Source organism: Sebastes fasciatus, chromosome 11 (genome assembly GCF_043250625.1).
Source record: "Sebastes fasciatus isolate fSebFas1 chromosome 11, fSebFas1.pri, whole genome shotgun sequence".
In the NCBI taxonomy this organism is placed as follows: domain Eukaryota; kingdom Metazoa; phylum Chordata; class Actinopteri; order Perciformes; family Sebastidae; genus Sebastes; species Sebastes fasciatus.
In genome coordinates this window covers 4036172-4052577 of record NC_133805.1, presented here as the reverse complement: position 1 = coordinate 4052577, position 16406 = coordinate 4036172, and the positions used below count along the sequence as shown (strand labels likewise).

At 42.1% G+C, this 16406-nt stretch overlaps 1 protein-coding gene across 9 annotated transcripts in view; it reads left to right on the top strand.

Annotated features, from left to right (window-relative positions):
• Positions 1-16406, top strand: part of LOC141776438 (disco-interacting protein 2 homolog C) — a 214947-nt gene that overhangs the window by 151938 nt on the left and 46603 nt on the right. For all 9 annotated transcript variants that reach the window (XM_074650041.1, XM_074650042.1, XM_074650044.1 and 6 more), the window contains exons 9-10: positions 8663-8754; positions 14421-14531. In XM_074650041.1, the coding sequence (XP_074506142.1) occupies positions 8663-8754; positions 14421-14531 (203 nt within the window). The remainder of the gene's footprint in view (positions 1-8662; positions 8755-14420; positions 14532-16406) is intronic.

The window sequence follows — 16406 nt, the reverse complement described above, 5'->3', positions numbered from 1 at the left end:
CTGGATTTCTAGTTGTTAAATGAATCGGGGCTGTTTTTGAAAGTTAGTCACCAATAACAAAATATAATAGATCAAATATATAAATCTAAGCCCAACATTTAACACTCAGTAATGAATGCTCCCAGTAGTTTCTGTTGCAGTTCAACTTTATGCATCATGACACACGTAAACATACGTATCTGACAGCACACTCGACCTCAGCTCAATCGTCTTCTCAGTATGCCGTCTTAACATACCGATCGATACTAAAAATAACGTTTGCTTTTTGTTTTTTTCTCTGACTTGCTTCCTGTTTTTTTGAGCCCATACGGTGGCTCTCACAAGCTGATTAACTGAAGCACCAAACAATGTTTAACACCCGCTGTGTGAGCATAATTCCACTAATGGCAGCCGGGCAGAGCGCTAAGCACATTAGCAAAGTGTGAAAAAGACACTTTCAAGAAAGCTGCTCTGCTACGGCAGGAGGGAAAGTTTGTTTTTTTATATCCTAAAGGCCCAGATTTGTTTCCAAAGTAAGCCTTTAAATGAAAGGAATTTATCCTGAGTGACTTACAGGACAGTCTGTGTTCGTCATACTTGTGTTATTTTGAAAATGTTTTTGCTGACACTCCTTATTTATGATTTGGACGATGATTTTAGATGCTTTTGTCCTGAGTCACGTATTTGGAGCATTTTGATTAATCTCTGGACTCATTTTGGATCCCAAAATTGCAAAAAAAAAAGTGCATTTTGACACAGTTGCCATCAATCGCTTGTTTTTTACCTGAATGATCTGAAGCTGGATTAAAACCTCTGCAGAAGGATCCATTGAACGAAGCCTTCATAGCTACTACAGGCTACGCCAGAGCTGACATGCACTTCCTCAAAGTAGTTATTACAGATCAGGTGATTGCGATGGAGACTATAAGAGCTGGTGTGGACCTGGTCCAAAACGGGCCCGTAGAAAACTTATGGCACGCACAAACTAGTCAGCCAGGTCGCACGAAAATGCGTGAGAATGACACGATAATGCGCAAGGCAAAAAGAACTGAGTTCTTGCTTTTGGCATGTCATATAGTCCATGTAGTCTGTACTGACTGCAATGTAAACACATCCACATGAATATGCTTCACTCAGAGCTAGTGACGTAGAATAAAATTAAAGAGAGAAAGACTGCTTATGGCGGGTGGGAGAGGAGGTGGACGGGTCCAACAAACACAGGACTTTCAACCAGGAGACCGTTGTTTTGTTTGGTAAGTTACGTTAGTGACATTTGTCAAGTCTTTTCTGTAGTTGTGTTGCGTTGATTCCGTACGTATTTTACTTAGTTTACGCACTTATTTAAAGCCCAACCATGAGGTTTCTGATGCCCTAAATGTGTGTTTTTGTTGCCCCCTGCTGGTACTGCACCTTCATACATGTGTGTAATATTAAAACACTTTGGCGTGATACACGTGACTTTCAATGTCCTCAGATTGCTGCACTGATCACGTTACTTGACTCTGTCTTATAATGAGGTATCTTAAAGTTGGTGTGATTTTCACATTACACAAGTAAACATTTCACTGGAGGAATCCCCGACAAGTCTGTCTGGTTTCCAAACTACGTTTAGTCGCCAAAACACGCGCGAGAAGTAATACAGGAAAAGATGCGAGACAGGAGTTCCTTCCTCTAAAAATGGATGTCTACAAGAAGCTGCTGATCCAAGATGTTTCTGCGCTGATTTGCAACGAAAAACTATGGAAGAAAAAGAAAAGAACAGCCATGCTTGCTGATGTTGTTGTTGCAGGTGTTACTGATATTTGCGCACTCATTGGCTTTAGGTCGTTCGCTGCTGTCATTACTGCTCTCTCGGGTGCATCGGCGCGTCTCTCAGATGGTGTCTTTGAAGATTCACACAGAGCGGTCGTCACTCACGGGAGTGAGCGCCGATTTCCCTCTGATCTGGGGCTTTTGTCGGCGGGCTAAAATCGTGTAGTGTAAACTATTACCTGAACCCAACGTGCATACATTCGTTTTCCAGAAAACAGAGACCTCGTCATGGGATCCGAGGATAGACCAGGTCTGAAGTAGATCCGAGGATAGTTAGATCCAGAATGCAGTAATATTTGTGGTTTCTCCTGCACTTCACAGGTAATAAACAGTCCACTTGGATTAGACATATTAACACACACTTTGGGAGACTTGAGACCCAACCTGACTCAGATCTTGGTTATTAGGAACCAAGTGGACCTGTGAAGAACCCCCTGGAGAACGTAAACATAAAGAGTTAAAGAAAGTCTCGGTAATGTTTCACTTTTCAGAAACACCAGACGGATTTGATGATCTAGAAAATCCATTTACGCTGCAAACCATCTGCTCGCCACAAGAGCGAGTGAAACACTGTGAACACAGTCGTGGTTGTTTGTATAGTTAAAGACACATCCGTCTAGTGTCGCGTGGTGCTATCAACAGGTGAAATCTGACACTGATCTATAAACTACGCCGGAGGCAACGACCGCCTCACACAGACGTATAAATCCTCCTTTAGTGTTGAATCTATCAGAAAGCAAATAGAGGAAAACAAGTTTTTTGAGCAGCCAGAAGTGAGAAGACAAACACACAGCAGGTAAAACCTAATGAGAACACGTATGAACCGTCTCGCCTGCAGCGCTGCCATCGCCTCAGTCACATCACGTCCTCTAACCGCCGCTTCAGCGCCACGCTTTAAGTCTACATTCAAATTGGAACAAACTCTTTAGTTCGGCGGTTGAAGGCTGCAGATCCGAGTTATTCATCTCCCCGAACAGCAGCGGAGGAAATGGCTCCGGGTCCGGAGGGTGTAAAGAGATTTAGCCGCCGCAGTGAAGCGAGCTGCTTCTCTCAGGTCCTCATGAATTTAGACACGGACCTCCTCGCTGCACAGCGGAGAGAATGAAGTGACACCGAGACGACACGCAAACACACACACGCATACATCACAGAGCCATGCACACACATTTTGAGGTTTAGAGTTTAAAGACGTACTCACATCTTTCACTTAAAGGACCAGTGTGTAACATTTAGGGAGGATCTATTGGCAGAGATGGAATATAATATTAATAAGTATTTTTTTTTTAGTGTATAATCACCTGAAAAGACTTTCAACCAGGACACCGCTATTCGTGTCCTGTGTGAAACTAAAAGTATTGTTGACTTATTTTGTCACGTCAGTCTTTAGTCACGTGACTCGTCGGTATCGTCAGTCACGTGAGTTGTTAGTATCAGGCTCGTTGGAGATGAGCCAGGCCTGCGCAGAATCGATCACCAGCGATCGCGCACAATGCATGCCGGTTAGATTTATGTCCGACTTGCTCTGACGTCATGCACACGTGGGCAACGATGATTGAGTGCTCATTATTACAAAGTGCTTTACAAAGCAGACATAAAAAATAATAAAGGATAGAATCCAATGCCAGATAAACGCACATTTCCACATAGATTTACAAACAAATATAAATAAATCTGAACGTGATCTGCAAACTACGAGTATCCTACAGATCGGATCTAACAGGATGTGACTTTCTCTGTGACTAAATTCTTTGAAGCTGCTGAAAACTGTCCGACTTGACTGCAGCTTTTTGTCTCCGCCCCCTGCTGCTGCCGCCTGATCTCGTCTACTTAACAGGCGTGGCGCAGTTCATCTCGAAAGAGCCTATCGTCAGTCCCGTGAGTCAACGTGAGTTGTTACTCGAGTGAGTCGTTAGTATCCTCAACCCCATGAGTCACGTGAGTCGTTAGTATCATCAGCCCCGTGAGTCTTTAGTCACGTGAGTCGTTAGTATCATCAGCCCCGTGACTCTTTAGTCACATGAGTTGTTAGTCCCGTGACTTGTTAGTATCATCGGCCCCGTGGGTCACGTGAGTTGTTAGTCAGTGAAGTTAACGTCAACCACGCCTGTTTCCTAACCCTAACTAAGTGGTTGTGTTGCTTAAACCTAACTTCCTGTGAAAACGGAATTTTATTTTGAAAGGACAGTATGCATGTAACGAGCATTTATAGAGACGCCGTCCCTGGTCCGTCCAAAAGTAACACTACAGGGGAACCTCGTGCGTCGGTCTCCGATGCCGAGGGGAAGTGACCGAGCAGCGGTATTTGACGAGTCGGGAGTTGAGTCTAGGTTGCCCACACACACACAACCCAGACTCAACTTTATCCCTGTAGTACCTCAACTTTCTTCAAATAGGCGTACAGTGTGTGTGTGATTTGTGATGATGAGGCGATATGCGCTCACCAGACTGTGAAATGTCTTCAGCCAGCACTCAGGAGTCCGCCACCAGAGAGACGACAACATGGTGAGACAGTGTGTGTGTGTGTGAGTGTGTGTGTGTGTGTGTGTGTGAGTGTGTGTGTGTGCGGTGCTGAATCTAAATCTCCATCTTTCTTTATCTTTCATTCCTGTGGTGTCTCTCTCTTTGATGTCGGCCGACAAGGACAAACTTGTTTTGTTTTCTTCCTGTCGAGTCGTCGGAGAACAGAGAGAATTCATGATACTGAATTTTCCCGCTGTCCTTAAACTCAACCCTCGCCACGCTGCACTGCAGATAACCTCACATAATTGGCAAACTGTTTTAAGAAGTCGACCGAGCCCTCGGGGAGCTTTGATCATGTGTAAAAAAAACACAGCAGGACTGATGTTATTGATCAGTGAATCACGTCATCGATAGAGACGTCTGGATTAGCGTACGGCATGAGGAGGACTCCTAAACCTTTAAAGCTCTGCGTGGTTTCATCTGCTTTCTTTGATTCTTCTTTGTGTGTACATCTGCTTTTGTTTGGAGTGTTAAACTTCTGTTGTAAAACTAGAGAGAACCTCATCACCACCTTTTATAACATCCCTCCATAAACTTTCCAGGATCGGCTTTACTTACAAACTATCGTATCATCTGACCCAGGTAGCTAGTTTAAAGAGTATTATAGGGGCCCTGGGTTCTTTAATATGGTGCCAAGACAACAACTAACCATAATATCTGTATAACTACAGTTATGATCAAATGGACACGTTCTATCACACAGTCTGGTGATGGTTATGTAAGAGGTAATGTACAGCGAGTCGGTCATTGTTGTGAAATAAAGCCTGACAGGACGATGCGACGATGTGCCGGGGACTTTATTTGATTTATTTCACAACAATGACCCGCTAGCTGTACATTGTCCCGCTTATTACACGGCTACTTACTGAAGAAATCAATAATCTGACACAAAAATGAGTCCTCCAGAGTCCGACATCAGAACTGCGCCCATAGCAACGGTCTGTTATTAAACAGACCGTAGAATGCTGTGACTGACCAATCAGAATCAAGTATTCAACAAAGCCGTGTAATAATATGCTAAAGTTGCACGATGCAAAAAAGGATTTCATAATTTACCAACAAAGTACAATACCCTGAAGAAGACGGTCATGTTGAAACGTTGGTAAATTGTTTTTTTGTATCGTGGCTACGAGTGTGCGACTGCTTTTCTTTCTTCTTTCTTTATTTTCACCGTCGTCAATAGATACAATAGTATATGTTACAATACACAAAATACCACAAAAGTCAGTGCAGGTTTTACAATTGTTTAAAAAAAGAGGAAAAACACATTTCAATGTTGAAATTGTAATCCTGTTCACAAAAACAAAAACTGCTGTATATTCAGTTGAAATCGGTCCCTCAGTATGTCTGAACTCTCGTCCCGGTACAGAGATGTTGTGTTATCCTTTTGTCAAACCAGAGCTCAGTATGTGACCTTCTGTCTCTCACTTTTGTTCTTGCAGTCATTTTCTGAGCTGCTCTCAAACGGGCAAATATCTAATTTCAGAACAAAAGCACCCTCTTGAATTAAATTAAACTCGATGATTGGGCAGTTTCCTTTCCCCCCCTCTCCTCGGTTTCAGAGGATAAAAGGCTGCTGGATGTAATGTCATCCTAAAAAACAACCAGACCCCGGCTCTGCACAGAAAACACTCTGATTACATCTGCAGCTCTCTGATTTGGACTCTTGTGCAGTTTCAGCAGGAGAGATGCTTTCTAACATGCCAGCAGGAGTCCTGTCCTCTGATTGTTGGACATGTTTTTTCCAGCTGTAGGACGGCTGGTTCTCACCTCCAGGGTGCCCACTATCACTGCTGAAGTGCCCTTGAAGAAGGCATCCTCCTCCCCAAATCCATTCAGGGTCACTCGGTAGTTTCACCTGCAGAAAAGATAATCTCTGGGTATCAGTTAGTAAAGTTGTTCCTGTTTTTTTAACACTGTCCTGATACTCATCAGCAGGACATCACTCAAAACAGTCCTACTAACCATGACCTAGAGGACATCACTCAAAACAGTCCCACTAACCATGACCTAGAGGACATCACTCATAACAGTCCTACTAACCATGACCTAGAGGACATCACTCATAACAGTCCTACTAACCATGACCTAGAGGACATCACTCAAAACAGTCCCACTAACCATGACCTAGAGGACATCACTCATAACAGTCCTACTAACCATGACCTAGAGGACATCACTCATAACAGTCCTACTAACCATGACCTAGAGGACATCACTCATAACAGTCCTACTAACCATGACCTAGGGGTGTAAGAAAATAACGATACACACGAGTATTATGTGTTGTGATACCATATCGATTCTCCAAAACACTGTGGAGATACTGGCATCATATGAAACTAGAAAACCTGAGAAATCCATTGATGCCAACAATGTCATACAAGCTTGTCGGGAAGGAGGCTAAATAGCGCTCCCAAGCGTCTGTAGTGACGTGTCTCATCGTGCGTGTCCACAGGGTTTTCGTTTTTGGATGCGAGGAGTCGCCCCGCTTCCGAGCAGTGGACGTTTGATGGGCTGCCACAAGGCACTAGGGCTGAAACGATTCAACAAACTGTATCTCCCGATTCCATACTATCCCGATACTTGGGTGCCGATTCGATATGTATGCAATTCTACAAGTATTGTGATTCGATATTACGATTTATTGCTGAAAATGTCTAAATTGATATTGTTTGATTATCAGCATTTGGTTTTTGCTTTGTTTTGGGTTTTTGAAACTGATATGACGTCACGTTCTGGCATTAAAAAATGTATTTCAAAGTCTTAAAAAATAGAATAGGGATACATAGGTGAATACATTTTTTTCCCACCCATACAAGGTGCTAGGCATCTGATTGGATGAACGCTTTCACTCGTGGGCTGCTCCTCCCAGCTTTCAAACCGGAACCAACATGGCGGCTCGTTTGGAAACTTTTCTCTCGTATATTCTGAACATAGTTCATTGAAAACGTGTTTCTGAGAACATCTGATGTAAGAAATAAGCCATGCAGTTGCTGAGTCTGTCATCATTTTTAGATCGACAACGATTCATTTCAAAGTTTCCAGGGAGTTTCTAGAGGCGGTGAGTCGTGCCGGACGCTCCTGATTTGTATAAAGCAACCTAGACCTCAACTTTATGTAAATGAGGAGCGGCCGATGTGACAGTCTGTTTCTCGAAGCACAATGCTACCAGAATGCATTGCACGGCTGCTTATGTGACGTTGAAAGGTGGCGTGGAAAGGACGGATCCTGTGGACATCGGTGTGATCAGGGCCTGAGAATATCTATAGCAAGAAATCCCTTTATACTCCTGGAAGACATTGTTATTATCACTGTTATTATCACTGTTATCTGTGGCTTCATTCAATAAACTCTTTCTTTAAATTAGACTTTTCATGAACTCTGTTCGCACCTTGTGTAACCGAGTCACTGCCTCTGCTCTGCCTTTGTTTTGCCGTTTATGTTGTTTTTCTCTCCTAACTGTCTGTTCTCCTCGTGGGATCCCAAAGCTCTCCTTTTCTTCAATTCATTAGCTCTGACAAACATCAGAAAAACCTCATTTAGCGTGAAAAACAATGAGGATTTCACGCTGGATCGCTCATGCGTATTATCTGCGTCTGCCAGTCTGAATTAAAAAAAAAAAAATACAGCAAAGGAAGGAAATTGATTCTATTGTTGTGAGTTACTGCGTTAATGAACAGAGCCAACTACGCCTGGCGGGTAAAATGAAACTGATCGGAAAGATTAGATAATATTATATATATACAAGGTGATATTTAAAGCTGCAGTTATTTTGACAAACACAAATATAATTCTCAGTTTGTTTCTTTTTAAAAGGAGGTACAGAGTTCACGTTGCCTAAAGTAGCGTGAGCACTGAAATTAAAACTAAATACATCCGTCAAGATACCAAAAGCCTTTATCGCTGTAATGATACACTGATGTGGCCTGTATGACTTCCTCTAATGTGCTGTGGTCGTGTCTCTGTGTGTGTAAAGTATCACTGTACATGGATCCAATTACTCCACAGGCTTTGGGTTTCTGCTGGATGTTATGAAATCTGTGTGATCATCTCCATACCAGTGTTTTAACACTGAGCGTCATGTCAGCGCAGTAATGTCTTGCATATGTGGACTCGTGATATCATCCTTTGTTCCTCCGTGCGCTCGTGAGAAAAAGAAAAAGTCCAACGAAGACATTTTTTCTTTTCTAAAAAAACACAGAAAAGTTTCCTGACAATCACTTTGACCTCTTGACCTTAGCCGTTAGCGGTCGTTTCTAACCTTCCACAGAGAACTCTATGGTTTCCTCTCTCCTCCCTGCATGCTTTCTATAATTTCATAATAATAATTCTCGTAATCTGCCTCTAGGGAAACTGTGGTCCAGAAGTGTGAAGGTGGCCTACAACCTGCTGCACAAACTGGGAACCAAACAGGAACCGCTCGTCAGACCTGGAGACCGGGTGAGTAAACAGAACAGATGGTGCTGATGGATTGGGGGCAGAGGGGACACACATTGGTGGTCAAAGGTTGGAGTCATATCCCAACTTGAGGCTCGAGAGTTAAACTTGATGTGGACGTCAGTCAGAAAACTTTTAACTTCACTTGGGACTGCTGTGAGAACTTGACGAACTACCGACTCGAACTAAAGACATTAAAGTTCCCATGAAATCAAAATTAGGGATGCACTGATATCAGATCGGACATCGGGCCAATACTGACTCGGGCAACTCCCAGACCGGACAACGCCTATCGACCTGTCAATCACAAAGTAGCCCCGCCCTAAAGCATCCCCTGCTTTATGGTCTATTTGACTCTAATGGGACCATAATTTACTAAATGAACATCATGCTGTATTAAAGAAGACTTGAAACCAGCGATCGAGACCATAAACTCATGTTTACAATGTTTTCTCATAGACTTCTATACAATCAGACTTCTTTTAGAAACCACAGGAGTCGCCCTCTGCTGGGGGATCGACGAACCGTGCCCGAGTACGGTACGGAGCGTTCACACGAATCAATCGAACTGGGCTTTGGGGACAAGTGTGCGCATATCCGGGCCCGGTTCCCTGATGTGAAAGCACCGTAAGGCACTTCAGCAGAGTCAACACTGCTCAGAGACATCAGTCAGTCTTTGTCTCATCTGTTGTCTCTTTGGTTTTCTTTGGTTTTAAACATCACAGAGCAGCTGGGTTAAAAAAAAACAGACCGTTAACTGACATCACTTCTCAAGATTTTTGGGTACCGGCCAAACGATCCTTGGCGACGCCGACGCACGGCCATTACTCAGTGTTTTAAAAATGGACACATGTGTAGTCCTTCCTTCCTTTCCTGTCAGTATAACCATCGCGTCACACTCAGGGCCTCTTTAAGCAGCGCTCCACAGTCCACACGCCTCCACACATGAACACACGATCACACTGAAGTGGAAAAAGCTTCAGTAACAGTCCCACATGTGTCTGCTGCCATGCGACACCCCCCAGCGTCTCTGTTCTCCTTCTTCTTGTCCCTCTTTCATCTTTATTTTAAGCTCCATTTCCCTCTCGGTCGGAGACTAAGTCAAGACTGACTCCATGCCAGTGTGTGTGGGTATTTATTTCAATGTATCTCAGCCTGAAGGGTGTGTGTGTTTTAATCACTGTACAACTCCTTTTCCTCGCCGCTCAGTGTGAATTACAAACTGCTGTTTTTCACAGTTTAGCTGAAGTTATAATAAGTTCCACACTGAGGAATTACAGTGTTGGTTTTTATTATTATTTTGACGAGGGGTGTCACCGTGTTGCAGGATGGTTTTACTGAGACCGTGTTTAGAGGCTGACGAGGTTTTAAATGATAGAGAAGTTGTTGTTTTATGAATCAGAGGTTGTCTCAGAGCCTGGTGAAGAATGAAGTATGGTTTGTGGATGTGATGTGACTTTCAGAACTAAGAAATGTGTGAATTTCAGGTATATTTTTTATTCATTTTCATTTTCATATCAAGTAGAACATTTCTAAATGGTTTCATGAAATATATGGGGAGTCATGACATGTTCTAGAGGAAGAGAATATTAAAGTTTCCCAACTCCAGAGAACTCTGTATATTCCGTGAAAACAAACATAAACCACTACAGAAAATTAAAAATGGATTGGCATCACAAAACATTCCTATAAGTATACATGTATTAATATATTTATGTTATTTTGAACGTCAATGGTATATTCTAATAATATTTATACAAACATTTTAAATTTAAATTTTGCAATTCAAATGTTATCCAAACTGCATTTCAGCTATTTTAAAAAAAAAATCAGATAAGCTACTGCATAATCTATAAGATATTTTTATTATTTTTAAATTTATATTTATGAATAAAACATTTCGTCAACTTATTAAATTTGTTATAAGAAATTATTATTATTATTATTATTATTATTATTGTTATTGTTATTATTATTTTTATTATTTTTATTTTTATTATTATTATTATTATTATTTTTATTATTATTATTATTATTATTATTATTATTATTATTATTATTATTATTATAGCCTTTTTGAGAAGTTTTGAAGAAACCAAACACCACATGTTCCCATAATAAAGTCTTTAAAGCTATTATCAATGACAAATCTGCAAAGGTCTTTATGTCTTTTTTAATTTCTGCATGTAGTGATTGACAGGGTAATATTTATTTATCCTTATTCACTATTAAGTATTTATGAGGAAGCATCCAGACCTTCTTCCGATTTACCGATCCCTGTATGTGATGATGACATATCAACATCTCTTAGAAACAGGGCAGGTGTGGCTCTGCATGGGAATGAACTACCTGTGTGCGTAATGTGTCACTATATTCTATATATTTATTCTTTTATATATATTTTGATCTCCCTCTTGCCTTTATGGACCAGCCTCCGCTGATCTACAGAAGAAACCTGAACGGCTCCAATGAGACCTGCACGTCAACATTAGTCCTGTTAAAGCATCATTACACCGCTCTCATTCGCTCAGGTGCACTTAGCTTATAGCTCCAACCACACACACACACACACACACACACACATCCAGCCTTATGGAAGCTATTAAACAGCACTTAAGTCAGGGGGTTCACCGTTATCATCACAACATGCAACTGGAGCCAAACTGGACCCAACATGGCCGAGCAGGAGATAAAGGCTCCGCCGTGACGCTGTAGAGACATGTTGGATGTTTTGTTCCGGTGAAAGATGGCAGATAGAAACACAGGAAATATGTTTCAGATGAGCTTTCATGGCGTAGATGTGATCTTCACCGACAAGGAAACATGTAGTGAAATGTACAGAATGAGTCTGTGGAGAGGACGTTAACATGATGTTACTATTCTCAACAACTAAAAATAGCAATAGAGTCCAATCTACTCATGATAAACATTATGAACGTTATAGAGGTAGTATTTATTGCAGGGCTGTTTTGGGTTAAAAAGGACAAATAAATTGAATCTATTAAGTTAATTGTTATTTAATTGCCTTTTTACACTTGCTTTAACTTTAGTTACATGTCTTAGCATTAGCTCATTCTGGGTTATTATGGGGGATAACATTTAAAATGTATTCTTGGACCTGATACAGGAAATGTTCCCCTGCATTAAATCCTTTTTGGCATTTCACTGAAGACTTTTTGGCACCACATCATCACTCTACATGTGCATTAATTCAAAAAGCAGCAGAGCTACGCTTCCGCCATTTTGGACTGAAAGCGACTACCAGATGTCAGTAAAACGTGAACCTACAAAAGCCGTAGAAAAGTAAAACAATATCTATTCTATTGTCATATTTAATGTCTCTACCGAAATGGCCTGTGTTGAACATTAAAAAATTATAAATATGCATACTATTATAACTATTTTTTTTACTTATTTATTAAACTTTTTCGCCCGGCTGCTTCCCAGAGGAGCATAAAGTGAGCGATGGACATGAATGGAAGTTAGAAACATCCATCACACAGATTTAGAGAGCAATCTCCAAAATCAATGTCCAGTAGACCACAGACCATGGACATAGAAGAGGGTCCAGTAGACCACAGACCATGGATGTAGAAGAGGGTCCAATAGACCACAGACCATGGATGTAGAAGAGGGTCCAGTAGACCACAGACCATGGATGTAGAAGAGGGTCCAACAGACCACAGACCATGGATGTAGAAGAGGGGCCAGTAGACCACAGACCATGGATGTAGAAGAGGGTCCAGTAGACCACAGACCATGGATGTAGAAGAGGGTCCAATAGACCACAGACCATGGATGTAGAAGAGGGTCCAGTAGACCACAGACCATGGACATAGAAGAGGGTCCAGTAGACCACAGACCATGGATGTAGAAGAGGGTCCAACAGACCACAGACCATGGATGTAGAAGAGGGGCCAGTAGACCACAGACCATGGATGTAGAAGAGGGTCCAGTAGACCACAGACCATGGATGTAGAAGAGGGTCCAATAGACCACAGACCATGGATGTAGAAGAGGGTCCAATAGACCACAGACCATGGACATAGAAGAGGGTCCAGTAGACCACAGACCATGGATGTAGAAGAGGGTCCAACAGACCACAGACCATGGATGTAGAAGAGGGTCCAGTAGACCACAGACCATGGATGTAGAAGAGGGTCCAGTAGACCACAGACCATGGATGTAGAAGAGGGTCCAGTAGACCACAGACCATGGATGTAGAAGAGGGTCCAATAGACCACAGACCATGGATGTAGAAGAGGGTCCAGTAGACCACAGACCATGGATGTAGAAGAGGTTGTGTCCTGTGCTTTTGTCCTGCGTGTTAGTAAATAGCCTACAACTCCATTAAACTCTGTTTATGTCATGCTACTAGCACTACTAGCTGCTGGCCGATAGCCGGTTGTTTGGGAACAGAGACGTTAATACATCCACCACAGTACAGGCTGACAGCATACAGCCCATGGGTGTATTAGAAGATAATAAAAGTGATGAATTACAGCTAATATATCCATTATTACAGCCGCATACAGCTAGCAGGAAGCTGGCAGAACCGAATATGTCATATGAGCGTGCCGGGCGGTGCGGTCCCGCCGTGGGTCTGATTCACGTTCATTATGGCGAGGAAAATAACTCTGAATTCAGCTGTTAGTTCATTTTACTACTTTTAGGACATCATGATTTAAATGAGGGCTATTTAAGTGTTCGTACTGGGAAGTTAATTTACATCGAAAAAAATGATCCTCTGATTTACAGACGTGTCTTTATACATCCATGACCACAGACTCATTGGCGTTTTCAGTCCAAAAAGACGACAGCGCTACCGCAGCGCCATCTAGCAGCTGTTGTCAAAAAAGAGTTTCGTCTCTTTGCTTCTGGACTCTTTGGTTCAGGTGTGAAGAAAAAAAGTGTAATAGATTTTTATTGAATGTTTCACCCACTTTCAATATATTTACTTCCCCCCGTTCATAGTTTATTGTTCTGATTTTCTTTTCTTTACATCCACGGGTTTGTTGTCATAATTTGAAGCTGTTATATAACAGTTTTTTGGCAGTTTAACGTGACCTCAGTGTGCCAGTAAAACTGAAGTTAAATGAGCTGCAACAGAGAAGGGAGATAAACAAAGAGACGCTCAGCCATGGAGAGAGATACTGGAGAGGCAAGCTCAACAGTATATACTGTATGTGATACTGTAGGTAGACTGACTCGGTAGAAAAACTATAGCTAACGTAGAAAAAGGAAGATATGAGGGAAAGGATTTAGAGACAGCAGGCGAGAGACACTGACCAGATGCCCTCTGAAAGATTTAGCTTTATTCTTCTCTGATAAGACCCATCGGCTGCTCGGCTGGCGACAGTCCATATCAGTGATCATCCTTCAACATCACACACACACACACACACACACACACACACAAACACACACACACACACACACACACACTCAGCACATTTAGGTTTTTGGGGGTTACATTATTTTTTTTGCCTTTTCGTTCTGTAGTGAAACACAACATGTGTCTGTGTCGGTTACAGACGAGTCACAAATTAGATCACTTAGTGACACACTTTATGATTTCCTTTCGCTCGTCACCGTCCTAAAAGGCAGAGAGAACTATTTCCTGTGTACCAATGCTAACTCGTCTCCCCCCGTCTCCCTCTGCCCTGTAGGTGGCGCTGGTCTTCCCAAACAACGACCCCGCTTCCTTTATGACGGCGTTCTACGGCTGCCTGCTGGCCGAAGTCGTGCCTGTGCCAATAGAAGTACCGCTGACCAGGAAGGTGAGCTTTCACGGTGCACAACTTCAGACAAATAATAATGAATTTAATCCACAGGATGATTTGGGTGTCGATGAGTGTTTGAACGGATGCATCATGTCGATCTAGACAAATTAGAATAGAATGCCTTTTAATTAATTAAGTCAACTTTCTTGGGTCAAATGTGTCATGAAGTATGGATGGTACGGAGGTGTTTTGTAATATTAGATGGAAGAAAACATCATCAATATAATGCACTTCAATAAAAGTAAAGTAAATGTATTCATGGGTCATATTCACAGAGGTCTCGAAACACTTTTCCAGACCACAGCGTGCATCCAAATACAAATAGTTCTGCATATGCACGCTGTATTAACAGAAACTGAGACAGAAAAACAGGAAAGTTGATAGAAAGAAAAAGACAGTGAATAACAACAGTAAAACATAGTAAACAAATACTTTTGTACCAGGTGTGAAGAACTTCAGAAATTAGTGTCATGTGTGTAAAAGTTATCAGCTTTACAAAGACAGGATTTGTTGCAGGTCTATCTTCGTTGTACCCTAAAACGTGTGCAAACTTTATCTTTCTAGGACTAAACTTTGCTCGAGCATAGTTTTTAAGTACGCCGCCTAGATTATGTCATTTATCAGACTAACGAAGAAACGTGTATATTTAACGGATCTGCAAACGTATGATAATAAGTCAGAGGAAGAGAGAATGTGATGGGAATCTGTTTTCAGTTGTTTGAGTCAACAGTTGGACTTCAGGCAGTTCTTCTTTTTCTTCCCGTCAAACGGCATTAGTGAGTTGAAAAGAGGACGCTCAGCAGAGCCCAACAACGCTAATTCACACCAGTCAATGGGGCTAATTCTTCACCGGGGGGATTGTATTGAAAACATGAGTCATCAGAAAGGCGCCGTGGTGAGTCATGGTGCAGCACAGAGGACGCTGAGCTCTGCTGAGGTGTAATCAGAGCCAAATGTCTCTGAAGAAACATCTCCGCTGCTGCTGCTGCTGCTGCTGCTGCTGCTGCTGCTGGTGCTGCTGCTGCTGCTGCTGCTGCTGCTGCTGCTGCTGGTGCTGCTGCTGCTGGTGCTGCTGCTGCTGGTGCTGCTGCTGCTGCTGCTGCTGCTGCTGCTGGTGCTGCTGCTGGTGCTGCTGCTGCTGCTGCTGCTGCTGCTGCTGCTGCTGCTGCTGCTGCTGGTGCTGCTGCTGCTGCTGCTGCTGCTGCTGCTGCTGCTGCTGTTGTTGTTGATGGTGGTGTTGGTTTGTTTGAGTCATAGTTTGGATTGTCACAGCGCGCTGTAGCGTCATCTGGGAGGCATCAGGACGGCCGAAGTGAGTGTGTCAGAGTCAGTGGAGGTCCGAGTGTGGCTTTGCCTTTTACTAATTCATGTTAAACACATTTATAAAGTTACAAAACACAATAAATATAAAAAAACATACATTACTTAAATGAACAGTGTGTAACATTTCGGGGGATCTATTAGCAGAAATGGAATATTATAGTCATGACTTTGTTTTTATTAGTCTGTAATCACCTGAAATGAATAATCGTTGTGTTTTCATTGGCTTAGAATGAGTCCTTCATGGTATTGCTATCTGAATACTTCTTCCATCATTAATTGAACCACACTGACACAGAGTGGGGAATTACTGCATTTCCAACAATAGTGGTGCACTGTAAGGCAAAGCGCCACCTGCTGCTGGCAGCAGAAAATAAATAGCTTTTAGTGGGATTGAGTAATTAAAAAAATTATATAATTCAGGATTAATGCATGACATTCAAAAAAAAAACTTGCTTGCTGCTGTTATATATCATTATTGTACAATTTAAGGTGGTGTTTTTAACTAGGTTTAAGAGGCCACAACAAAGAGTATAGAAGCAAAGAGATAAA